Source organism: Anser brachyrhynchus (genome assembly GCF_964034855.1).
Source record: "Anser brachyrhynchus genome assembly, chromosome: 20".
Taxonomy (NCBI): Eukaryota; Metazoa; Chordata; class Aves; order Anseriformes; family Anatidae; genus Anser; species Anser brachyrhynchus.
In genome coordinates this window covers 1,531,176-1,558,397 of record NC_137713.1, presented here as the reverse complement: position 1 = coordinate 1,558,397, position 27,222 = coordinate 1,531,176, and the positions used below count along the sequence as shown (strand labels likewise).

Genomic DNA, 27,222 nt, shown 5'->3' with positions numbered 1-27,222 from the left:
CCAGCACTACTGCCTCAGGCAGCTCCACCAGCACTGACTCAGCTAACCATCAGCAAAAAACACATTGGCAACGGCAGCAGAAGCAAAACCAAGAGCCCCGCTGGCACACGAAGCGATGGCAACAATCTGACCATGAAGGCCAACATCCAAACAAGACCTGCTAGCATCAGCCAGCGCCACAATGACACGAGGACTCAGCACCCGACTTGGCACCAGGGAGAACTCCGCAGACCGTGGCAGCGCCATCCCGCCGGTGCCAAAACCAGCGGCCCCTGATGCCAGCCTGCACCTCAACAGTGGCACCAGTACCAAAGGCAAGGGCACCACCAACCACAGCTCAGAGAAAAGGTGTAACAGCTACAGTCTCGGCTTTCAATCCTGATTTGATTGCACCCATCAGTTACTTGTGAGCACAAGGACTCTCCTTTTCTTATGAAGTCTGTGAATGACTTGTAATAGTGAGTACCATACCTAGGGATGTTGAACTCCACAGATTTTAAAAGGCTGTTACTTAATAACTAAATTTAAAATATAAGTTTCAGTTATATTCTTACTGTAGTTGCACCTTCATTGCCTTGTTTTATTTGAATTCCACACAGATTAAATATATATACTTTTTTCTTTTAAACAGAGAATTGTGACTTATTTGTAAACTGACTAATACTAATCTTAGGATACTCTTCCCAAATTATTCAGTACTGCAGCATACTTCACTTGTTCTTAGGAATGACTACCTTCCAGAGTAGGGAAGACTTAGAACTTTCAAAGTTTTACCGTATTGGAAAAATAGAGTCTTTTGAAAAGTTCACACTTAAACATCTGCTTTTCCTATCACTCCAGTGATATTTCCATAGATCTCAATCATTTCTAAAAACATGGAATTATTTTTCACTTAGAACATATTGGTCAAACTGAAGCAACACTATGGTGATTACTATATATAAAACTTCTAAATAATTGTATTACTCTTTAAAATGGGATATGGGGACTTTTTTCAGGAGTTTTATTGCTTATCTTAGCTTGTTATTAATTTCATACTTCATAATATGAAGATGCTAAAACCTCTGATAAAGGATTAATAGTAACGTGGTGTAGATGTAGTTTACTTGAAACAGTGAAAAAATAAATAAAATTTAAAATCGCAGGTATATTTCTGCAGGTACTCACATATTCCTAGGTGGAAGAACTAGTTCTGATTTAGTTCTGATCACAATTCAAAATTACTGTCACCAATATTCAGCAAATAAGTTACTTTCAGAGTCTTGTTTGCATCTCTTTCATATATACACTTCATACTTTAGCTTTTACAGGTTTATTTTAGACAGGGGAGGTGAAAGATTCCTTACCGCCGAGCAATGTAGTAGAAAACAGGATTGCCAGCTTTTGATGTCCCAGCTTGGTAGAAAATATTTAATGTTTTCAGTGCTTTGAACTCTTCTTTTTCATGTACCTGATGCCTAAAAAGCAGTACATGACATCAGCTTTTCACAACTGCCTTAATAAAACAAAAAACCCAAACACTGTTTATTTGCATCTTTAAACAGAAACATTAAGTTCATAAAGTCTTGAACCTCTGTTAAATCACAAAAGCTACTGCATTCTGATTTAATTCTCAATTTAATTATTGAAATTAAAATCTTCTATTCACAAACCTAACAGGTGTACACAGAGCCACCCTTTTAAACCCTCCTTCAAAATGAAAGCTCGAGTCTTAGTAACTACTTCCTTGCTGAAGTAAGAAAACCCACAATGAGCTTCCCCTCCACAATAATCTCATTACCTTGTCATAAATTCTTCAAATTTGGAACTAGTGAGATTTAAACTGGACCAATGCGTATCTGCCACAGGTTTGTGCTCAGGTGGACCCAGGTAGGCAAGAAGAGTAGCCATTTTGTCAAAAGGTCGTCTTCCAACAGCCTTGTGGTCCCTAGAAACAGCATTATTACTTAACAGAGAAGTCTTTATTTATTCAGCAATTCCTGTTTTGCTTTTTTTTTTTTGTTTTATTATTATTATTTTTTGCCTAGTACCCTTCCTTACCTTGAAGAGGTTACATTTCCTTTTTACAATTAAAAAATGTGTTCATTGAAGAAATTAGAAAAATGTGTATTGTGCATATAAATTTTTACAAAGATTGACAGACAAATATACACTTGTACAGAAGGCTGGCAGCAAAGCAGGCAAGAAAGATCTTAGACATGCACCCAGTAATGAGTTGTCGGTAAGACAAAGAAGTATCCAGAGGTAAGATTTTTTCAGCCACCAGATTCTTCTCAGTAGTAACAGCAAAAGCATTTGAATATAATTCAAAATATTCACTCCCCATCAGCAGCTCCCTCCATATTTCTGAAGTTTTACCTGTTGCTGGAAAGGTACTGGCCAATTTTCTCCTGATTGTTCCACAGCAACCGGTGCAAAGCAAGTACGTTGCCATCACTGATGAAAGACAAGCTGTGATTGACAGTGTCGCTAGCTGGGCAGTCAGAAGCAATATCGAGGAAAAACCTAGAGTTGAAAAGCAGCGATTGCCATAATCGTGTAAGGGAAGTCTGCCATGCAGACCCGATGCAAGTCAAAAGCCTGCAAGAACACATCTCCACGTACAGCATACATGACACAAAATTTTGCAAAAGATTCCAAAGGGCCTACCTTCGTGCTGCATCAAAATTGCTTTTTACAAAATCATTAAAAGGCCGCATATGCTCTTCTTTTGTAAACAGGACATGGTTGGCAATACTCTGAAGTATCTAAATAATAAAAAGATGGTAGAGGCACATAAAGGCTTAATGTCTTAACTGTTATGACTGCCAGTATAACTTTACTATCAGAAATACCCATTTTAACTTGTTGTGAAACATCAAAACAAACAAAAAAGGCACACAAGCCACCTATTACAAAGTAATTTCTTTTACATAATTCTAAATACTAGAAAAAGATTTCACTTATGAGCTTTACTTGGGTTTAAACCAGGAAAAGAAATCATCTTTCAAAAGCATGCTTTATTAAGGGTTAGTATTTTTTCTGGAAATCACAAACAGGTGTAAAGGCACATGCCTATTTGAAGAAAATCGTAATTCCTCAACAATTAAAACTAGATAATATACATAAGGCCACAGAAGTTGTACAGAACCATTAAGCTCCCCCCACGCCTTTTTTTTTTTTTTCCACAGGAAGTAATACCAAATGGTAAAATGGTACCAGTCCTGAGATGGAAGATAGGAAAAAAGCTACTTCTTCAAAACTTCTATAAACCTCATAAATACCAAGATATTCTCACTACTGTTGAAGTTATGTTGGTTTCTTTGTTTTTAAGTAATGCTATGATCTATAAACATAACACTGCAATTTAAATAAGCGTGATCTTTGTTATACAAAACTAAAATGTTTAACTAAATTTTCTCATTCTTGTCAATTGAAGAACAGAATTACTTCAGGTAGAACATACAATATGGCCAAATAAAAATATACACTGATTCACCTTTGACATCAGTTTCAATCCCCTTTCAATTCTTGGTGGAGGCTTTTTATCTAAAATCCCTGCCTCGTAAGGGGAGACAATCGCGGGATTGATGAACCGTAGGAACATAGCACTTCCAACTGCTCCAATGCTGTTCTGAGGAAATCGCTGACTAACAACCTATGAAGTTGAGAATTATAAATAATATATTCGCATTAAAGAAAAGGCAAAGCAATCTGAGAAAAGTCCTGTACGGCAGTCCAACTTTACATATTCTTTCCATAGCAAACAAGTTCAATAGATTTGAGTAGGATTCTCTTGGCTTTATAGGTCTTGTATTGTAAGACAATCAAGAAAGAGAAGGAAAGAAGAGTAAGGGGTGAGGGGGCTATCCAGACACTGGCGAGGCTTGCTTCAGCTTTCATACAAACTTTCTTGCTGGGGTGAAATTCCTACAATAGCTATTGTACAAAACTAAGAAAGTAAACTTCAAAGTTGCTCACCAGTTAATTCCAGCCACTGACAGTAAAGTGGACAAATGCCGTATGTTCACATTCAGGCATACACAGCCTTCCAATCAAACAGATAATTCTTTTTAAATTCTCAGGTCTTTTATTTGAATAACTATTTCAATATTACTTTCAAGGCCCTCTCCATCAACGTGAATTACAAGACTTAAAGTTTCAGCAGTGATCGAAATTTGAGGGAGGAAGATATTTGAAGAAATACTCTCCAGATCCATCGTATCTCAACAGATTTACCAAAGAAGGAAAGACAGAATGATCCAGAGCGAAGTAGCCAGTGTCTTATGAATATTCAATACCTATATGTATATTTTTGTCCAATTATCAACTAATCATAATGTCAGATTCTACCATTTCACAGAATAAAATTAGCAAGTTTCATATATGAAGTTAAATTGTTTAAATAAGACACAATTCCCAGCTTACTATACTACTTCAAAACATAACTAGTGCAATCTCAAATCATGCTTCTTAGAACAGATAAAGCCATTAGCGCATACATGTCAAGAATCATTATGGTTCGGTAGCAACTTCAATCAAGTTATCTTGCAATGCAATTATTTATAATATTTTCTTGTAAAGTATTACTTTGCACACAGATTTTGCATTTCAACATGATACTAATCTGCTCAGTTATAGCAAAAAATATGGGAGTATTTAATAGAAGTCTAAATTTCCATTCTGCCTCAGTATTATTCATACATTATATTTTGAGGTCACTGTCAAAGAAAAGGGTAAGCCTTAGCTTATAATGATACCACTCTATCACAATATATACATCTAAACTCTTCTTTAACACAGTAAGTTTAAATGGGAAATCTGCTCGTCTTCCGTCAGTAAATAAATAGAAATGCTAATTTTTATTGCTTAGTCAGAAGGCAAACAAAAGAAAATATCAGAAATAAATCATAGGAGCCTTTTTTCAGCAAACCATGTGTTAATTGTTCTTCTCCCAGGATGCAAGCTGAAGTCATTTTATCTAGCAAAGTATTAAAGCAACTAAACAGACTCAGATTTTTCCCCAAACCAAATATTTTCCTTCTCCATTTTATTTTTTTTGGAAGATGGTGGTAAGGGTAGAGGAATCAGAATATTAAATGCTAAGCTGTAATGTTAAAGATGTATTTTTGTTTACTCAGATAGGCACACAGAGAATATTTTAAATATAAAATAATTCCAGTGTTAATTGAAATGAAAGCTATTTTGTGCCAGAATTAGTAGAATGATTTTACAGTGAGTTCAAATAGACTGAAGTGAAGATGTTTTGAATAAACAGCAAAAGATTTCTGTTGTGGTTTGAAAGAAATGGCTAGTAAAAAGGTCTCCAAACTTACTGATTTTTTGTTTTCCTTTTTTTCTTTTACGGTAGCTTTATTCAGTAGAGAGTGGCAAGTTGCCTACAGAACAGAGATGAGCACAAACAGGTCACAGCACCAACTACATACAGCAACAAAAAACCAATGTTGACTTGTACATAAATTACACAGTAAAATGTAACAAACATAACCAACAGAAAATGAAATATATAAACTAAAGACTGATGATGGAGGTTCTATTCCACATTTTTTTATTATATCTTATTTACAAAGCACTAAATACAAAACAAGCAAATGTTGCGTTTCAATCATTTCTACTATTTCTGGCTAGATTAAAAGTCAAACCACATTAATGTGCTCATGATATACAATATTGGGCATTAAATCGCATATTCAGCTTTCAGACGTATTTCACCATCCCAAAGTAATTTTAATAGTAGAAATAGTAAAGTGTTATACCTTTGATATACACATTACTTTAAAAATAAATTTAGAGTTTTAAATCTTCCCAATGTTTCTCTGTGTGTCCTTCAGTTTAGTTAGATCTGTGATTCATCATGGTTAATTATTACTTTGAGAGCTAGACAATAACATAAAATAATTCTGTGGAGAATGGAGGGAAAAAAAAGCCAGCAGATCTACATCTAATTTATTATAGATTTCCAAATTTAGACATCTGACTTGATTATGTTCATTTCAAGGCAAAAGGACCCACCACAAAACATCACATTATCTTGTATTTTACAGCAGGATTTGAGCAAAGATATAGTACATCAGCCTTATGTACTGCAAAGAGGTAAATTTTGCTCTTGCAGCTCAATCCTACGTCTTTCATATTAGCTGTACGAATAAACTAGCATCACTGAAAAGCCCTATACTAAGTGAAGCGTTGAGTTCTATCAATAGAAAGCTAGCAATATTTAGCTGTTTGAGAACGAGCACACACCAACAGTTCATATAAAAGCTTTAGAGAAAAGAACTGGAAGAAAATTCTAACAACTTAAAAATGTGACAGTAAAAAAGCAAGTCAGTGAAAGCTATTCCACCAACCAAGCTAAATTTAAACAGCTCAAATTTATTCAAGACCTGTTAATATTTAACTGATGTTGTCTTTACAAACTTCTGACTTTGTGTAACTTCTAGAAAGAAAGAGTTAACTTTGGAAGCATTCTTATCTGTACTCTATTCATCAGGCTACTGCATTTAAAGGAAGTAAAATTTCCATCCCTCTTTATTAAGAAAAATCATGTAAATTACCCTTTTAACTGAAACAATGTAAAGGCAAAAAACAATAGAATTGATATGCTCCCACAGAAGAATCTTTGAAAACCACCCCATTGCAGAGTACGTTCCAGTAACTCCATTTCACGTCAGAATTAAAAATGGTTTGCATAGGAAGAATTTTTAGCGAAGTATCACTGCAATGGATCTAAGTCTGATGCACCCTAGCAACTGCACATAAAGCAATTCTAGGAAAATATCCAAGACAAACCACCAGCAAATAATGGAAGCAACAATCAAGCACACACGGTATTTTCAGTGACACATCCACTTGCAGCCAGTGTCTGCAAGACTGACCATCTGATCCTGAAGGAAAACCAACCTGCCCGCCTCGTTTCCCTATTTAACACACACACAAACCCAAACGAAAAAACCTTCCACAACCTGGATACAGCCTGTTAAAACAAGAGGTGGAAAGAGAGCCAGATGACTTGAGAAGCCATTTACACCAGCTGTTACAGCAGAAACAAAAGGCCAGCATTTGCACGCCTAATTCCTCCCAACAGCTGAGGACAACAACCCAAGATCCACAACAGTCCCAACATGATGCACTGGTCTTCACTTCCAAGTTCTGAAAATCACAACAGTATTCACTACAAAAATTATTAATAGCTGCTAAAACATTAACAGTGCTAAGAATAATGATTAACATTGCACAGAATTTTTTTGTACTACTCATAATTAGTTCAAAGTTTTGTTTCTCTAAGACACGGATGCTTTCACTTTCCGCAGCAATCTCCCACATGCGGCTGCGGTTGATGATAGCTCCTTTGCATGCCCTCCTTCCAAACATAGCTCAGAAAATCTGTTTTCCTCGCTTTACTTCAGACCCGAGATACAGACTTCATGGCAGAAAGGCCAACAATATCTCTTCCAGAACACGGAGAGACTGCAGCTCACAAACTGCTGTGCACAGCCCTTCCGTGACAGCCTCCTCCAGAAGGACAGCAAACTGTATTTCCTACAGGTTCTTCAGGCAGCAGGAATATCCATCCCCTACTGGAATTTTAGCAGCAGCTACTGGAATTTTAGCAGCTAGTTTGGTGCCACTGAAAGCCATACAGTTTTGTTGTTGTTTTCTGTACAAGAATCTTACAATCTTTTAACCTGTTTTTCTATAAAAGATGTAAAGTGTAAGACTGTGTCCACCTGTACTGGAAGACCGAATAATATTGCTGGTGCAGTGATGTGAATAATAGATTTCAGAGACAATTTTTGGAAAAAATTACTGCAGAAATAAATACGCGTGAAGGAATTGTCTCGATTTTCATGCAGAAAACAACTACGTAAAATCAGTAACTGCACAAGTAGCTATTTTGTTCATAAAATTGATGTTTACTAGAGGTATAAAGTTAATAAGTTAACTTTATATAGGACCAATTAAAGCAGAAATAAAACAAACAAGTATAATGCTTCTGTATTCAAAACACGGTTTTGCATTCTGCCAACCCAACAGTTTTTTGTTGTTTTTTTTTCTTTTTGCTGCCTTCCCTATAGAGGGCCTGTGTGATAAACTGTTGAAAGCAAGTATAACCATTACCTCCATAGTTAATCTATAGTTTCCCACTGAGATGATTAGGTCTGAGTTCTTAGCTATGATTCAATTCCTTAAAAAAATAACATTTTAGTCACCTCCTAACTGCCAACCCAAGGCCTAAAACACCATTTAGTCCTTCAGCTTAGATCCCTGTTCTTAAACAAACCTCTTGACAACATTCTTTAAGAAATGCCCACTATGCACCCTTTACTAGACCAAGATGCAAACTGCTAGAATTGTAAAAACAAACTCCAAAGTTTAGGGGCAGGCAACCATTGCAGGCATACCTGGTACAAACAATGGCACACACTGCGAAGTTGGGGTGGGAACTCTGAAGAAGAATTAATGATTGCATGAAAAAATTTTTCTGTCATTTGCAAGAGACTCCGCTGGTTCTCTTCAAGGCTTTCCGTAGGCTCCAATCTGAAAGAGACCCATAAATGTATAACCAGCAATCAAATCCCACTGACTATGCTTATATTTTCAGTAGTAACCATATCCCACAGGGTAAATAAAAATCTTACAGAAATATTTACAATCTTTCACACAAAAGATTCCATCAATATTTTAAATTACGTAAGTGACAAATACAAGGTCATTCAAAACTTAGTAATAAACAGATAGCTGTAAGTTGGATTCTCTCCCATCATTCCATACTAAGACAAGCGTTCATAATTCCAAGAGGCCTGCATTATCAGTTTGATGATGGTTTCTGTGAAAGGAATTTCTGAGATAGACACAGTTGTTTGACAGCTAAACTATTAAAAATAAAGCCTATCTTTTGGAAAACTACTTAAAAGAAGAATTCTGAAAATTTTTCAAGAGTTAAAGAAAATTCAAAACAACAGAACAGCTACTAAATCCAAGTCTTGAAGTGATATGAGAAATTAAAGCAAAAAAAAAATTACAATATGCATGCATTCCAACTTGCTTCTGTAACTAATCCAACGACCTAAAGCAGATGCCTTCAGGTACTAGTGGAAAACGCCCACATTAGTAGCCTACAAGAAGTATGCAGTAGCAAGTAGGAGAAGAGGTTCTGTAAGGACTCTCTGTCTTCCTTACTCTCTCAGGGCTTAGAGGACATGCAGCAGAACTCATCTCAATGTGTTGGACAGCTCTGTACAATTCTCCCTGGGTATAAGGACTGTTGGTAGATACAATGAATGTGTCTGGTGAAGTGAGGAGCAGAAAGGTATGAAAGTATGAGAAAAATATTTACAACAAGGAAAAGGAAATCACAATGACTGGGAGACAAGTCTATAAATACTTTTGTTCCCCCCTGCCTTGAATCTCAAACCTTGTAGGATCCACCTCAAAGCTAACATGCTGCCATTCGGAGGACGTGATCACAGTCCTTAATAAAGGTTCCAGAAGCTTCTGCAAATATGTAGCACCATATACCTATTGAAAAAAGAAAATCAGAATATGTGGCCAGATTAACAGAGCAACCCACAGGAACACTCCAAAATTCTGTACGTTATGAGAGCCTGAAAACACTTGATTTGTTTTGGCATAAGCCAGATTTCTGTAAAGCTGGTGTTCTGGAAGACTCACTTCTGAAACACAACTGTGATCAACTTCTACCAGTATTTTATTTAATTTTCAATCTAGAGAAAATGATAGGTCAACTTAATAACCATAATAACCAGATGGAAATCCTTCTTAGAGCCCACTGACTCAACAACCCAGCTCCGTTTGTACAGCACTACACAACATTTTAAACTGAAATGAAAGACCTTGGAATTTGTCTTCTCCTCTTTAAATAGAAGACCATTAGAAACCGTCTTCAAGCTGGTACTACACCCCAAATCACTCATGTAACTAAGGTAGTCATAAGTTTAAAAAGACTTATTATGATTGAAGATTATTTAGGACAAGACTTCGAAGTAATATAAATCTGTAAATATATTTAGCTGTTTTTATCAAGTAACGCTTTCTAAATATCTAATATTTGTCTGTTTAAATGTACAAATCTTGCAAACATTTTTTTTTTACTGCAATCAGTTTTCTTCACAATACTGAATACACAGACTAATCAAGATGAAACATTTATTGCCTTGGAAACTTTCAAGAGGACTAACTGCAAACTTGAGCCTAACTGGTTGACTCAGGAAGTCTTGGCAAAAGGTTAGTTCCAGAAGGATTTGTATTTTTCAGTTGGGCCTGAACATAAGAGATCTACAAGTATTATTTCAAACACTGAAAGTTTAGGGAGTTCTGCTTTTAAGAAATGCATGTGAGAGCTAAGAGTAACTTTAACTAAGTCCCAAAGGAAACTCATCACTATTTTCATCTGATTCATTTACTCCAGTGCTTAACACCATAGACTCATAGCTTTGTATTTTTATATTACTAAACTTTTTGTGTTACTGATCTGTTATGTAGCAGAGAGAAATGTTAGGTAACATACCTTAAAACAGAAAGTCATTATTTTACTAGCTAAGCTATTTCCTCGAAAGAGCGTCTGCATGGAATCTGCTAGTTCAACTTCCTTTGAAAACATATTCCAAAGTAGCTGGTAGAGCAAGTGACGGGAATCAAAGAGTGTGACCAGGACACGAGCTAGCTCATCCTTAAAAGAAGCAGGAAATGGTCATCTGAGCAGTGAGTCAAAGACTGTACTAATGCTTTAAATTTGCTATGGAATCTTGCATGCACAATCTTGTTTTAAATTTTCCCTATGCTACTGTTTGTCTAAAAATCTCTCATGACAACCACTCATGCAAATTCAAAATGGTTAGTCCAGACAGATAAGCATTTATTCTGCTGTGTAACAAAAAACAATTCATCTTGTTAAATCTGAGGAGTACATACAGTTCTGTTCGTCTGCATTACAGCACACAATTTGTAATAAATAACATCAACCAAAACAAATGCATTTATTATAATAATTGTATATAAAATTGCTCCCAGGCATTAACTGAAATTTAATATAAAACTACTGTTGATAATCACGATCTCTTGCAGCTGGATTTAGTATACTTTCTGAGAATATACTAAGAAAGGCTAGTTATTACGAAAGGTAGGTCTAATCTCTCTTTAGCAGGCTATTCTTACACCCCCAAAATGTTTGACCTAATTATTTTAAGTCTTATTATTTTCAAAACACTTAGGAAATAAAATGTATGAATTAACTTACCCACTGAGAACAAGGCACCACATTGGCTAAAGCCATAGCAATAGGGAGCTCCCCCTGATCGCCCATCATTGTAACCAACTCCACCAATCTCTCAAACCGATCTGCTAGCACTGTTTCTGCTAACGTATCAAATTCTGTTCCCTGCTGCAGAATTTTGGTGAGGACTTCCATAAAGGTAGCTCTTGTTTGGAGGTCTTTATGATAGCCCAGGCCTGATAAAACAAAAAAAAAAAAAAAAAAAAAAAACAAACAAAAAAAAAAAACCATAACTACTAAGGAAAATGCAAAAATAAATCAAATACCAATGTCTTCATTATGTATTCATTTATGCATAGCTTTATCCAATTACTTTACCTATGGAGTGCATAAGCCCACTATCCACATTTGCATTGAGTAAATTTGACATAGCAAGAACAGTGCAGTGTCGTAGCGAAGCTAGTCTTCGAGACATTCCACGTTTCCTGCCACCAGTTTGTGCACTTTCATCTTCAACTTCACTACAGTCATTTAGAAGGTTCATAAACAGTGTGAAGTATCTAAAGAAAAAGATAGACTTGGATAGTTAAAACAGATTCTGTGAAGGCAACAGTCTGGAAAGATTTGCATACAAAAGCAAATAGACCATAAGCCTCCCAAAAAATCCCATCCCCCCCCCCCCCCCAAAACTTCCCTGTAGCACAGTCTAAACTTTCAAAGAACACGTTGTAAGAACTAGGAGGCATTGCCCTAAAAACTCATATATAAGTCCCACAAACAAAGCAAACAAATTCCACCGGTGTGCCTTTACAAACAGCTGTCTTGAAAGAGATTTTAAATTTCATGGATGAAAATGCAATTTTAAACCCAGCTAATCCCTCCCACGAACTAAGGATACGTCTGTATTAAGGGGAAACAAAGACAAATTTAGTAGTTATTTTCTAAATGAAAATGTTTCCATAAACCTATTAGGCAGAGATTTGTGAAATGGCATCTATACGAGGTAATCTCTACTTCTGCTAGAAGAAAAACTTAGTTGGTAGTAAAAGTCATATCTACTAAGTGCATCTACTCTGAGACGCTGTATAGTAGAAATAGTTAAAAGTCAGTGTTTACTTAAGAAATAACTGAGATTTGGCTTCCATCAACTCAACACCATCTCCTTCTTCAGGCTGTAATGGAAGCCCAGCAAGAAGAGACACCACTGCTTCCATACTCGCTTGGTCCAAATCTCTGAAAAAAAGTTTTAAGTTTTTAAGAATCAGTTGTTAAACTGTTTCTTAAACCTTTTTTAACCTTTAAACTGTGTCCATCAGGAAAATAGCAATCACATTCTGTGGTACAGGTTCAAGCAACACATTATTATAGGACTACTACTAAAAAGCAATGTTTTCACTAAAAAAAACTTAAGTATGAATTCAACACTATAATCTTTGACAATTTTATTCTTCATAATGTATCATATGAAGACATAGTTCTAGGAAATAAAACAAGCAACTCTAACACTAAATCAGAAATAGCATTAAAAAGATTTAAATAAAAATCTGTACATTTTAAAAGAACCCTCAAGAGCTAACCATTAAATACAATTTTCTTGCTGCTCACAAAAAAATTAAGTTTCAATTTTGGTCTTTTTTTTAAAATTACTACCACTACAGAAATTCCACATAATCCAACTGATCTGTGGATATCAAATGATATCTGGAACACTGTTAGCAACTTTAGAAGCAGTTTATTAGTATCCTTTCTTACCTTGTCAAGCATTTTACATCCTCATCTGTTGCTTGATTAGATGTTCCCATAACCCAGTCTGTCAAATATTCTACCATTTTGTTTCTGTGAATTAAATATAGATACAAAAGCGTAAAACTGCTAGCTTTGTTTTTCTGTTTTTTCCCCTAAATAATAACCCACATCCCCAAACACACCTACTACTGTTTGCACTTACTATTACAAATTCATATTTGAACCACCAGATACTGAAGATTAACTGAATTTTATTGTACCAAGTAATACCCCACTCTGTATCATTTTTTTACACACGTTCAGTATCCCCACATTCAAAATAAAATTATAATGCAATACTAGATTCTAAACTATTAAACCTGAAGACAAAGTAAAAGAAATAAATATACCATCATAAGTTTTCTTTTTCTTTTTTAAACATGTAACCAAAATTATATTTGTCCACACTACACTGCCCTAGATGTTTTATTATGTCTAAATTGCTTTCTTACCTGAATTTCATTTCTTGGCAAAACGAAAGGTCATCTCTTCTCTCCATCATTACTTCTACTAACTGACAGAGCTTAGTTTTTATTTGAATTGCATGTACCAAATTTCCAAGCACACGCACATACCTGAAGATAAAAAGCAAAAAGTAAATACTTCATGCTGTACAAAACACATTTGAAATCTTTTCAGGTCTGTGTCATTATCTACACATTGGCTGACAATAACTGACTTGCATAGTGGGTTAGCAAGTGTTTGGGCTAATGTTTTTTCCAAGTGAGCAAACCAAGCCTTACATCAGCTGAAGACCAGCACCAAGTTTCTTGAGGTCAAAAAGGTTTCCGATTGGCATAAAACCGAACAGAAACCTGCCCTTCATCTGGTTTCTAAACACTAACACTATTGTACAGAAAAGAAAGCAGAAATGCTTCCAGGAAAGGGGGTGAGGTATGGAATGGTTGGTTCTGAAGAAAAGAAGTCTACTTTACGCTATCATTTAAGTAATCTTTATGACTACTGAAGTTGTCAGAACAGTAAGAACAGGGATCAACTTCTTTCTCCATGGGTGAAAGCAGAAAAGATATAAAACTAGAAGCGTCTACTTCACTCCATAAACATGTAACTTTGTACAGAAGGTTAACCAGGTTTCTCACCTAACCAGATTTAGCATCATTGTCTCAATACTAGCTTGTCCAAGATGTTCTGAGCTCCCTTCTGTATGATTGTCAAGCAAATTCTTCATTATAGCAATGGTTTGTTCTACAAATTGTGTGTTGGTCTCAGTTAACAAAACCTATGGGAAGAAAGTTTCTAGTGTTAACTTCCTGTTTGCAGTTAACTCAAAAAAAAAAAGTGTGTTTTCATCAAATACACTGCAGAAAATCTAACAGACAAATATTTCTCTAGAATCACCTAGTCAGAAGAATTCCAATACATATCAACATTAAATATGCCAACACTACCAACCTTAAAGATTCTGAGAACACTCTCACAAGTTCTGTACTCTGAGAGTTTACTAGGAATTCAAGAGTTTTTAATTACTTTATGCTAAATATAGCCTGGAATCAAATATGATAATTGTATGACGCATGCTCTCAAATACAATCACGTTTGCAGGTTTTTTTTTTGTAGAAAACATGAACAGATAACCCATTTCAATTACCTATGTGAAAAACAAGACCGATAATTTTTAAAATACACAAGTGAAGGAATATATCAACAGTTTACCTGTCCTTGAGAATCAAAAAACTTGCTGATGGTATTCTTCAGTTTGTTAAACAGCATTGGATAAAGTGCTGGACTCAACTCCAAACCCACCAGATCTTTAATATTAGTCCGTATTTGAAGTCCCACTTTCTCGTGGTTACAGACCATCAGAGTCAATAATCGATCTATGAATTTGCTAACAGGAGTCTCTGCATTTCCCTCAGTGGATACCATAGATATCATGGAGCCCTTACGCTCATTGACTGGGCCCATAGGTGGACTGTAGGTTGCTAATCCTGCATTGCTACGATGCTGTAGGCACACTCCTCCAAGGGCACATAGGAACCCCGTCATGTTGATCCATTCCTGAAGAGAATCTGTGTCAGACAAGTCTATGGAACCTCCCCCACTAACATGCGACATTCGTCTCTTAACAATCGTTTTATGAAGACTTTCAGTAACCTGAAAAAGAATGACTGAAGATGAAATCTTTTCAATTAAACATAAATAATGGATAGAGATCAGAATTTAGAAGTATGTCATAACATATCCCACCATTTTAATTCCATCTCAACAATTTACTAAGGTTTTCATCTTACAGTATGAACGAAAATCGATCCAGAGGAGCTATTTTTATATAATTTGAAGAAACAGAGTTAAAAAGGGACTGAAAGGGGTTGCCTAGATGACTCCCTGTTATGTAGTAGGAGAAAAATGTATTTAAGTCATGATAGTCAGCAGCTTTTTTTTTCTTAGAAAATTTCCAGTGAAAGAGATTTTATTTCTCTAGTAGTATTCTGGAGTTTTCATTATTTTTTTTTTCCAATTATTAAATTCAGCTATCTCCCTTACAGCAATTTAAGTCAAATTTTCTCTTGTTCTCTTACCAGTAAGCACAGAGGACTTAATTTCTGGAATATTTTCATGGAGCTTAAGTCCTCCTATACAACTCATTTTCCAGATTAAAATGAAATTTCATAAAATACATATGCTTAAATAGTTACTCTGAATTTCTACAGGGTTAAACCTAAGGAAAAATTCATAGTCACCTGCCCATCTTCCATTTTGGTCTTTGGATAGTTAAGGATTAGTTTTGTAGCTTGTTCCCATTTTGCATGTGTATCCTCCCAGGCCTAAAATAAGATATATGAAGATTTAAATTCAAAACTACTTGTAGCAACAGTCTTTTCTGTGTTCAAAAAAAAAAAAAAGAAAGAAAAAAAACACATATGAAATGGACAGAAATTTAGAAGAAAACTTACCTCTGTGTTGCCTGCAGTTGGATGTTCAATGCGTCTTAATAATGCCATCACTCTTTTCTGAAGAGCTGCTCTCCCTACAAACAAGCACAGAACATTTATCAAACAAATTTTTGAAAAGCCACCTACATCAAATATGAGATAATTGAAAGTAATTATTAAAGAGGAACATATCCCTTAAAGTGTTTAGAAAGATTCTCCTTGTTACACTTTTAAATCCTCATGAACAGTTACCCAAATTCCCTACTCTTTCCATCAGTTTCAATGGCTAAGATATTTCAGTGAAAGCAGGAGTTACAACCAAATCAAGAATACAAACTTGTTTAAAGAACTCAAATCCAAACAAGTCTTATTGTACAGGTAGAAAGGCATTTTCCAAGACTCATCATTCTTACCTGTTGACATCATATTGCTAACAGATGCAAACTCCATGAAAGTGTTGTAGTTTGGCAAAAAATTATGAACTGAAACTTCATCTACTCCACATCTGATATCTGCTTCTTCACACAGGTGACGGAAACAGGACATTGCCACAAGGACTGCCTCAATATCCGGGCTCCACAAAAACATGTATAAAGCGACTTCCAATTTTGTTTGGGCTTTGCGACAAATAGGTGTTCCACTGCATCCTGCTGTACTTTCCTTGGGAAACACAGAATTCCAAATTCGGTAATATTGCTTAGGAATATGGCAATTTTCTTAATCCAAATTGTTTTTCATACCTGCTTTCATTCTAGTAGAAATAAACAATCCTAACCAACATCTGAACTCTACTGTATATGCTGTTGCACAAACACAGTGGCAAGAAACTGCTCCTTCCACAAAGATAACCACATACTTAGCAAAGTCTTATTGACAACAAAAAACTGTATGTTAAAAAAGAGAATGAAGTTTTTGGCTCATAAAAGATGTTCTAAATACCCTCTTCACTTTTCCCCGCAGCTAAACACTAGACTTGTCTGTCAAAGGGTATACTTTACTGAAATGGGTGACTTTATGATCTTTCACAGTTTATTCAGACTGGATGCAATACATTGAAAAGTGAGATTTCAGATTTATTAGCAACTGACAAATATGAAGAGATGCTGTATGTGATCCTAAGAAAAAAGGATTCACCAACTTTTTAATGTGAAAAAAGTAAGTGCAACTTTCTGAAACTCATTACTAACCAGCGTATTAGATTCAAAACTTATGCATGTTACAGCCGATTATTGACAAGAGAACAGTAGCACATAGTAGTATGCCTTTTCCTCCTCAGAAATAATAAATTATATTTTTAAAAATTACACTCAGTGATTTAATTTCTACTTGCACATAATTTTTTATCCCTAAATGTTAATAATTATTATTATCCTATATTACTTACTATGGAAGAATTCCCTTTCCCTCTCCTGAGGGTGGCTCCCGGAGTACAGCTTTTCATCTCCTCATGGTCAAGAGACATTTGACTAGTTCCACCTCCAGAGACATCATAAAGGAAGAGAAAGTGACAGGAACTCCTGTCTGATTGCTGTAAAGAGAGGAAAGAAAAATAATTAATCACCTTATCTTTTAAAACAATGCAGTTCAGGAACTGTTGTCACTAAAGTAAAAAGCTCGTCAACATTTACACAGCACCTTTCACATAGGTGCTCTCAGAGGGCTTTATAAATTTACCCATATTAATGGTATCTTAGAATGACATTTCCCCTTAAGAAAGTAAACTATTTTGAGAGTCATCTTCAAAACATATCACCTCGATATAAGCACACCATCATGCCTTTTTCTTCCTTCCTTGGGGCCTCCCAAAATCCCAATGGGCTTCTTGGTTTTTACTCCACAGAATATATACCAACATAAACATAACTATAATTTAAATGCAATTAAGTGTAAAGAACTACTTTAGTTCTTTAGTAGCTACTAAATCTCTTTCCATCATAAAAGAAACCTTATAAATAAAAGCAGTAACAAAACAGAGACCAATTCATTTTAATGATCCCAAAAGATCGGTGATCATGTTTACTTACTTTATTTTTTAGAAGAAATTTATTCCTACAGATGAGAATCTCTCGCAGCCATTTGAGGATTTCTGTACTGCTGAGCATCTGATGACTGGTTAGTTTCTTGCAGATATAAAAAAGCATTTGTGAACTGCAGCAAAATGAAATTTAGCATTAGCTTTATCATCTAATAATAAAATGTCTGATAAAGGTATTACTACTTTTTACATAGAAATAGACAATGAGCATGAATATCCTACAGATAAGCTAGCATCTTCTTTTAAAATGTATAGTAGATATAATATAGGTGTGTACTTTAAATGACAAAACCCCTCTGACCCTTCCCACCGCCCAACTGGCCTCTATAGTTCCCTAGAGGAAGTTAAGCAATTTGGGTACTTGTTAGAAGTCCAGACTCCAGGGCTGTCGATTCAGAAGTCCTCCATTTATCCACAGAACAGATACAGCACAGACAGTGGCAGTACAAGTTTACCTACACTGCTCTGATAACGTGTCACAACTCTGTTCTGGAAGGAACACATCTAGGGATGTTCCTTCTTCATATCCATTCAGGCCTCACACTCTCTGTTAAAACTGCCAAAGGGTCCAAATTAGTGTCAATTTTAATGGGTTTTTCCCCCAGCCCGAACAGACCACAAACTCATTTCTACTACTAGAAATTACAGTAATGAGTTTTAGTTATTGCCCATCTAGGCAGGACTCAGCCCCCAAACTAACCCAATAATAAGCCCCTTGAGCCACATTTAGCAGTCACGCAGGCCAATTTGTTGATGCTCGTCAAAGTGTTCCTTCTAGACTTTAATTCCCTTTCTTCTAAAACAAACACCTGTACCAAATCAGATTAGATCACCAAATATTTTTCTTAAATTGTTTAGCTCATGCAATTCTTAGAATTCTGAGTTACCTAGTTTTTTGGTTCAGCTTTTTGTGTAACTGATTATTTTGGAACTTTTTTTTTTTAAATATTCTCCAAGAAATCAACTGCAACAGCTGCTGTGATGTTATAAAAAGCAAGATGACTTTAACCAATAAAAATTCCTTAGATACATAACAAAGACAAATGGAGACCACAGGTCATGGCAAACTACTACCTTCCTTAGGTGAGGGCTTCAGAGTCAAGATCAGCAAATCCACACTGCTAGAATTGCTTTGCATTACCCTCCCTCAGCCCACAGAGGATAAAACAGAATTCAAACAATAAACACTTGAATCCAGGGCAAGTCTTTAACCTTTTAAACGAGTAATTGTTGCTATACCTTAACAACAGATTGAAGTGAGTCTTTAAGAAAGCCAGCAAAACATTTATTTTTTTTTTTTAATGGAAGTAATATAAGGAAAATACTACTTTGTCATCAGAAAACAAATCATTTTGACTGCAGATTCAAGCCAATGTTGTACAGCTTTCTCAAAACATTCACAGCTATTGCAAAAGAGAAGACAAATCAAAACAGCTATTGCTCTAATTTACAGGAGTGAACTTACCTAATTTCCCAGAATGTTTCTATAGGTGCATCAGGATTCCACAAATCAATGCTGTCTAACTGGTGAAGAACTAGCAAGGCCTATGTTCAAAACAGAACAGCATCTCACTTAAAGGCAGAAATTGACAAGTCACTTAAGAATAGGCAGAGAAATAGGTGTAATCACAAGTCAATTACATTGCTTAAAAAAATAAAAGATATAAAAAGCATTTTATATAGCAGAACACCAGTTTGCTGTTAGTCCATGTGAAAGGTATTTTATTTTATTCCCAATTAGATTTACCTTGTATTTCCATACAAACCCATGCTAGAAACATAACCTTTTTAAAAGATAGGCTTTGACTTCAATATTTACTGAATGATCCAAACTGCAAAAATATTAATGCAACACATCTTACAGACATAAACTTCTGGTGGCAACAACAAAATTTCTGTAGTTCAAGCTTTTTGCCAAGGACAAGTAAATACTTTCCTCTTTGTAATTATTCCCTTCACAACAGAAAACCTGGGTAAGAATAGCTTCTGACCATATTCTAGGGCTTACTAGTGAACTAAGGCCAAAACTTTAATTTTTGCTTTTGATTTAGTCTGATTAACTAAAAGACCTCAAAAATCAACTACTTATAAATTGAAGACAATTTTTAGAAGAAATGTGTATCTCAAAAATTCAACTGGTCAAAGACTCAAAACAAACATAATCATTGATGAGAAGTCATTTACCCTTAATTACCCCAACCAACTATGGCAAACAAAACATCTAATCTGAAGTCCCCTACTACATGGGGCTGTCTGATATGGAGGCAAAGAAATGCAATGACACTAGAGAAAATACAAGTTAAAAGACAAATATGGAAATCTTGACTATTTTTTCTAACAAATTCTGAAAAAAAAACACAACACAAAGTTTGTAAGTGTTTTGCTGCAAAGGGGTTGTTCGAATACTGTCAAAATGGCAATAAAAAATAAATTGTTCTCCAACAATACTGAAGTAGTTATTTCAAATTGTTTCCTAGTTTAAACAAACTGCTTGGCATACAGAACATTATCCCTTACCTCCATGGCTTCTTGTGCTATATCTGGCATGCTGGACTGTGGAACAAGTTGTACAAGGCCTGTAATTAATTCAGCAGTACTACCTTGTGTCTCAGGCCCTTGCTTCCTTGGATTCTAAATAGCAAAAAGGAAAGCACCTTTGAGAAGTAAAACTTTTCAATGACTGACCATGTAACCAACTGCTAAGCAACAGTTTTATAATTACAATAGGTGGATTTTAACAGAGTACCTCATTTCTTTTTAAAGCCATGATACTCTTGCATATTATATCTTTGATACAATAGAAATATTTTAAAACTAAAAAATAAACAGACCAGACAAAAGGAAAATATTTAGCACACTGATTAGATGCTTGTAGTACCCTAATTTTGGCAACACTGCATAACACATGTTCTCCAACTGTAGACATTATCAGATTTTATCGACACTTAGTTTACTTCTGCAGCTTCATGGAGTTCATACACAAGATTTGCAAAGCCACAAGGTAATATTTGAAAAGAATGGAATATTCATTCTGGCATGAATTCACAAGAAAACACTGTTAAACATTAGACTTGTTAAATTATTTTACTCAGTACCATAGACAATACTAACAGAAACTAGCAATGATCTCAGAAAATATCTTTCTAGTCACTGAAACGATGGCTTTTCTTTTTTTTTTTTGGCCTGATTTTAGTTTTCTTTTTGTTTTTTTTCTCCTTTCCTTTTTTCTCCCTTCAGAGTTACAGAGCTTTATGGTCCCTTTCATTGTGATTGCTCAGGTTCTTTTTGTTGCTTTTTGCTTTGACAGGTATCCTAGATGTCAGGTTTATGTTTTTAATCTTTATTCATTTAGAAGCCTCAAAAGTAAATTTTACTGTTTTGTCATGATTTTGTCTGGGATAGAATGAATAATATAACATACTTACACACAGCAAAAGCTTTGGATCAGCATGGATCAATTTTACCAAGGATAATAGCAAGAACTTGTAGCTTCTGGTTTCCAAGTCAGTAGGTTTTTCTTTAAATTTAAGGCTTGTCATCTTCTCTTTAAATGTAAGACTCTGACAGGAGGAAAAGCACAGTCACTGTCAGTAAGGTACTCTATGGAGCAGTTATAATTAAACATCTTATGAAGCAAATTGGTTGTACTATCTATAACTCATGAAAAAGTTATAAATTATATTCAATTCACTCCAGTATAGTTGCCTAGCCTTCTACCTAAAAATACCCTATTAAATATGCATACACTATCACTATTATATCTTTAAACTTAAGAAATATTTTAGTGATCTGCAGACGGATATAAGAAAAGATTTTGTGTAAGACAAACTGTACAAAAAAAAATGGATAGAAGGACTAATAAGAATTTAGAGGATTTCCTCTGGTCAAGGAAAGACAAACCAAGGATCCCAAGTAAGCTTGATTACATGAGAGGGTAAGGATTTTTTTTTTTTCAAAGGCAAATCATTTTCTATTTTCCTGTCATAATCAGTCTAGATGATAGCATTTTCATCTGTACAACCTCTGAAAAATATACCTTTTAGTTTTCACAAGGTACACAATGCATCTTTTAAATAAAAAAGTTAGCTCCATTTGAAAAAAATCAGTAAACTGTTTCTGGACCATTCAACCTCCTCATCTGAAATGGAAGATGTTTTAAGGTATGTACTGAGAATTCATATAAGGTATTCTGATTTGACTCCATTATGAACCGTACTGTGTTCTACCACTGCTGTTCACACAACACAATCCAGTTAACAGTATGACCGATACATATAACTAATAGTCATACAGAGTGTTAGCCGTGAAATAAGTGTATATGGATGCTACTGGTTAGAAGGATTTTCCACAATCAAGATTATGCCTCAATACTACAGTGTGCACAGTACCCCCAAAGTGAACCACCCTGTTGTATGGCAATTGACTGCAGCACCTTCATCTTAAGAAAAATAATCTGGACACATGCTAAAGTGTGTGAAAGACTATATGTATACTATAAATAAGTATGAAAATATAAAATATATATATATGCACACAAAATACATGTATATATATAAAAATGTGAACTTGCATTAATTGGTCCTCAGAACGCCCAAACATAAAAGATTCTTATCTCTCTCCAATATATTTGCAGAATTTATATTTTCATGAATTTTAAACTCATGTCACCAGGGATTACATTAGTATTTTTGCTTACTCTTACCAAAATAGTTAAGAGACAGTAACGTGAAAAAAAAAAATGTTGTGGATATTCAACACAAGACAGAATACAACGCTTCAGAAATTCAGCTTTTAAAATTATTTATTCTAACTTCTTATTTGATAAAATCTCAATTAAACAATAACATGAACTTGTTTTTCATTTTCATTAAATTTATAAATTTTCAGCAAAAAAATTAAACTAGCTTGAAATCATCCTCAAGATAACTGAAGTATATACATGATACCATAGAATTTAATTCTACAAGAAATGCTAGAAGTTCTTGCTATTTTGCTGAACAGCTAGTATGAAAACAGAATAAAATTTACCACAAAAAGTATCTGATCAAGAAACTGATACTATGGTGGTAGTGGTAACTCATTCTGTGCAAAATCTTAATTTGGTACAGCTAAGTGAATTCTGAGAAGAGGCACATGCCAAAAGAAGCTGATTAGTTTCTGTGAAGCTATTTATTTACTTCACACGGTCAAAACTAAAGATTATCAGAAAACAAAGAGAGGGACAAGGCTACTCTCTGCACAGACGTCAATGGGATAAACACCAGTTTGAACCTAACAGACAACACTGGAACAAAAACACGTGGGGATAACTTAGGCGCAAATAAGTTTAGGCTGGAAATTAGAAAACAGTTCTAAACACCAGAGCAGGGAGATTCTGGAAGAGCATCGTGATGAAAAAGCAGGGGTTAGAAAGAAAAGAACACACCCAACAAAAAGCCTTTACTTCTACCAAGGAGCTCAACAGATTTTTGTGTAAGGGATGGTGTTGCAACTGCCGGACCAGCAGTGAAGACGTCTTCTCCAGTCCTGCGCTCTCACGTAAAGCACGCTACCTTTCGTGCCCGAGATGAAGTGATGTGACTGCAGTGGTAACTATGCACAGAAAAGTCAGAGCAATGAAAGGCTTTTCTGCGGTAGTTACGATGGGTGATACTTACAGCAACAGAGGCCCACTGCCATGCAAAACAGTGACTGGTTGGCATCTGACCATGAGAGCGACAGCAGCCAATAAGAACAGAAAATAAGAAGCAGAAGACAAAGCACCACCAGTCAATGTCAGAGTTGCCATTACAACATCCCTGCTATTTTCTCTACAGATGAATATAGATATGTATATATAAATATATATATATACACACACACACATATAAAGCAAGTTAAACAAGTTGTAGCTTTCAACTGAAAGTATTTTGATCATCTGCTTTTGTATGAGAAGCCCAATAGGAATATTTTCATGCAACATTTTAGGCCTTCTTCCAAACCAAATATCCAACACTTTGGGACTACAAACGCACTTTGAAACAATTCAGAAAACCAATGAGCTAACTTGACACATCTGAAGTCCTACACGGAAAGTTCAGAAGAAAGGCAATGCAGCTGCATATGAACTTACTGAAAAAATCTGGATGAACTACAAATTTGAATTTCCTCTTTTTTTTTTTTTTCTCCTAAGGTGACCAGGAATACTGGCTTTATTTCATAATGTTTGAAAAGTCTAGATCACTTTGGTGCTGTCACCAAGACCAAACAGTCAACTTGCTCAAAGGAAATTAAGCTAGACAAATGAAGAAATATTCATGCCAATCATGGTAAAAGCATTGCAGTTTTCAGAAATTATGCTCACATACAGAATGCTTTTGTTTCTCAGATTAAATAAAAATGGACATATTACCTAGCTATTCACACAGCAAGAAAGCTTAAAAAGAACAGTTAGCCACAGGACAGTTACAGAAGAAACACTGCTATACTGCCAGTTTAAAAGCAGCATGAAAAAAAACTGAGAAACATACATCATTAACTGACTAGGAACAGTTAGTCAATGCACCAAAATCTGAAAGGTTTACAGAACATGTATGGCTGGCTCTCTGTTGCTTTTTGGATTGCAATGTTCTTTCTCCCTCTAGTTTCCAGTCTAAAGTTAATGAATAAAAAAGCTGTAATGGAATGGAGACAAAGGAAAAACAAGAGGCTTGTGTTTTAACAACTTCTTTACAAGTCTTTACCGGAGTCATGCGAATTGCTGGATGTGCCCCACAGCCTTGAATAGCTTTATGAAGAGTCTCACTGAACATGCTGCGAAGCTCCATGGAATGGCAGTACACGGCATCGATCTTGGGCCACCAGTCCAACGCAGACTAGAATGAAAACACAGAAATGCTCAAAAGATAAACTGGTAACATGAGAGTTACATTATGATTTAGCTTAGATATCAAAGTTATAAAGCTGTAATATAACGGAACTTTACATGAGTATCTTACACAGTATTACAAGTGTTATTTTTTCATTGTAGAGATAAAGCTGTCAATGTTTAAATGAAGTATAACAGAAGCAATGCTTCCAAGTCAGCTGCTTACTATATGTCTTCTCCTTCTGAACAAACACAAACTCTGAAACCACGGATACAGGAAACCACAGTAGGCTTCAGGATACAGACAGCTAGTAATACTTCAAACACTTAATGTGAGCTCAAATCATTCTGATACACTAAACAAAATAGAAAATTAGTCTTTTAAGTGCTTGATAATATCTGAAAAATAGTATTATTCAACACATTAAACATGAGTAAAGCATAGTGCCTGTTTTGAAAGTGTACAAATACCAAAGCAATATAACTTTAAACAACTTCATTACTTCTCTAGATACACCACCACATCTACAGTAGCATGTTCTTCCCTATTTGTCAAAATGTCTAATTTTTTTTAAATAGAGTTCTCATTACCATGCTGGGATAAATGAAATAGAAAATATTACGTAAATTAAGTAAGGCTAGTTGCTTAACACTGACTGATTCTATTTTCATCCTGATCAGGAAAAGCTCTCAAACTGGGATTCCAATTGGTGGATAGTGCCAACTAAGATTTGCATGTGCTTGTGTATTAACAAGCAACTCTGAGGCATAGATACAGGCAACAAGATTTGGTCTAGTATTTAGATTTTATTTAGTAAGTAGATGTGGATCCGAAGAGAAGCCAGAGATAGATAGGCCAATTAAATACTTTCAGAACTTACATTTGTGATTATTCGGTGGAGTGAATTTACCAGTACATAATGAAATGTTGATGGGGAATTCTGTGCCAAGCAGATCTACAATAAAAATAATACATAAAAGCCACTTAGGAACATATTTTTCTCTGCCATCTTTCACATCACAATGAGAATCATACTGGAGCCTTTTTATTAAATTGACAAAACTGTCAAATCTAGACATGACAATGAGAAACTCTAACCAGCTAAGAAAAAAATTATGAAAACATGAAGGGAATCGTCAATAAGGGATACTTATACAGTTGAAATTATTTACAAACTTCCAGCTGTTGTTTGCATATATTTGATAATAGACAGGTCATCAACAGTATGTTGAGAACGACTTACCAGTAAGTTGTGTTCTCACCTTAAAGTGTTGGTTATTATGAGGGTTTATGCGGAAGCATGAGACTAAGCAGTCAATCATAAGGTCTATGTCTGCGTTCTGATTGCCTCTTGAAAAAGGTTTACTTGGATTAAACAGCAAATTCTATATATATAAAAAAAGACACCGAGATTATTCCTGTCTACTTTCAATAAATCATACTGGGGGGAAAAAAGGCTGCTTTAAAAATTACACTTTCTTCAAATTGCATCTACCAATATCTACTACTTAAGACTCAAATATTCAATTGCCATTCTTGTTAATACTAACTAAACAAACCAATCACTACTTCTAAGCATTTTTTTAAATAAAAGTTTGTATTTTAAAGTTCAGCATCTCAAACAAATTAAAGTTTTAGGAGGCCTAATGGAGACCAAAGAAAATCCATCAAAGAAATGGAAGACTACTCCTCCTTTGCTCTTTAACTCATTTCTTTATTTTATTTAAGGAAAAAAAGGAAAACATTCATCTGAAAAACACTATGGTATTTGATTAAGAAGTTTGAAGCTAATTTCAGCATTTAAAAATTCAAATTTCTTCATTGCAATTAGGAAACATATTTTTTACCTTAAGATCTACAACCATGGACTGCACTAGTAGGAAAATGACAGAATTATCTTCCCAGTTGATGTAGGTAGATGCTTTGCAAAGTTTAACACAAGCAATAGCAGCACTTTCAGTCAGCTGTCTGCTCCCACTGTGGCCTGCAAGTGCTTTCCTGAGATTGTCCAGGAAGAGTTTCTGCAGAATTAAAATTGGGAATAGTTATAGCCAGAGCTTTGGTAATGTGTGGTCAGGGTTTTTAGAAACTTCAGTATTAAAACTAACATCACTGTGTTTCCTGATCAGAAGTCATGGATACTGGGGTTGCGAAAAGTAACTTTATGCAGCATTTTGGAGAAACATTATGTTTAATAAAGACATTCATTTTGGATAATTCTAGGGCAATCAGAATACAACTCGCAATCACAGTGTTTGCAGCCACATCAAATTCTCCATCTGCTACAGGTACTGCAATTACAGAACACAGTAAACACACTGCAGAAACCTGGAATGGTACAATACATGCATACCAGTTAGAAGTTATGCTAAGCTTGCTACTGGTGGAAGCAAGGCAATCAACACTCGGATTCAAATCTCCAGGGAG

General features: G+C 35.2%; 1 protein-coding gene across 4 annotated transcripts in view; it reads right to left on the bottom strand.

The window, feature by feature from the left end:
• The window catches only part of NF1 (neurofibromin 1), a 97,512-nt gene that overhangs the window by 50,748 nt on the left and 19,542 nt on the right, over nt 1–27,222 (bottom strand). For 2 of the 4 annotated variants that reach the window (XM_080563356.1, XM_080563358.1), the window contains exons 9-36: nt 26,643–26,816; nt 26,058–26,180; nt 25,676–25,750; nt 24,670–24,801; nt 21,373–21,507; nt 20,465–20,578; nt 19,413–19,492; nt 17,937–18,060; nt 17,297–17,440; nt 16,326–16,572; nt 15,934–16,007; nt 15,721–15,804; nt 14,693–15,133; nt 14,119–14,258; nt 13,471–13,593; nt 12,986–13,069; nt 12,350–12,466; nt 11,612–11,793; nt 11,258–11,469; nt 10,529–10,690; nt 9,416–9,519; nt 8,403–8,538; nt 5,316–5,378; nt 3,479–3,637; nt 2,650–2,747; nt 2,359–2,505; nt 1,781–1,927; nt 1,347–1,457 (exon numbers count right to left, since the gene is read on the bottom strand). In XM_080563356.1, coding sequence (XP_080419482.1) covers nt 1,347–1,457; nt 1,781–1,927; nt 2,359–2,505; nt 2,650–2,747; nt 3,479–3,637; nt 5,316–5,378; nt 8,403–8,538; nt 9,416–9,519; nt 10,529–10,690; nt 11,258–11,469; nt 11,612–11,793; nt 12,350–12,466; nt 12,986–13,069; nt 13,471–13,593; nt 14,119–14,258; nt 14,693–15,133; nt 15,721–15,804; nt 15,934–16,007; nt 16,326–16,572; nt 17,297–17,440; nt 17,937–18,060; nt 19,413–19,492; nt 20,465–20,578; nt 21,373–21,507; nt 24,670–24,801; nt 25,676–25,750; nt 26,058–26,180; nt 26,643–26,816 — 3,932 coding nt within the window. Of the gene's footprint in view, nt 1–1,346; nt 1,458–1,780; nt 1,928–2,358; nt 2,506–2,649; nt 2,748–3,478; nt 3,638–5,315; nt 5,379–8,402; nt 8,539–9,415; nt 9,520–10,528; nt 10,691–11,257; nt 11,470–11,611; nt 11,794–12,349; nt 12,467–12,985; nt 13,070–13,470; nt 13,594–14,118; nt 14,259–14,692; nt 15,134–15,720; nt 15,805–15,933; nt 16,008–16,325; nt 16,573–17,296; nt 17,441–17,936; nt 18,061–18,406; nt 18,504–19,412; nt 19,493–20,464; nt 20,579–21,372; nt 21,508–24,669; nt 24,802–25,675; nt 25,751–26,057; nt 26,181–26,642; nt 26,817–27,222 lie in introns of those variants that run through there. The other 2 variants (XM_080563357.1, XR_013941243.1) reach the window with 2 other exon arrangements.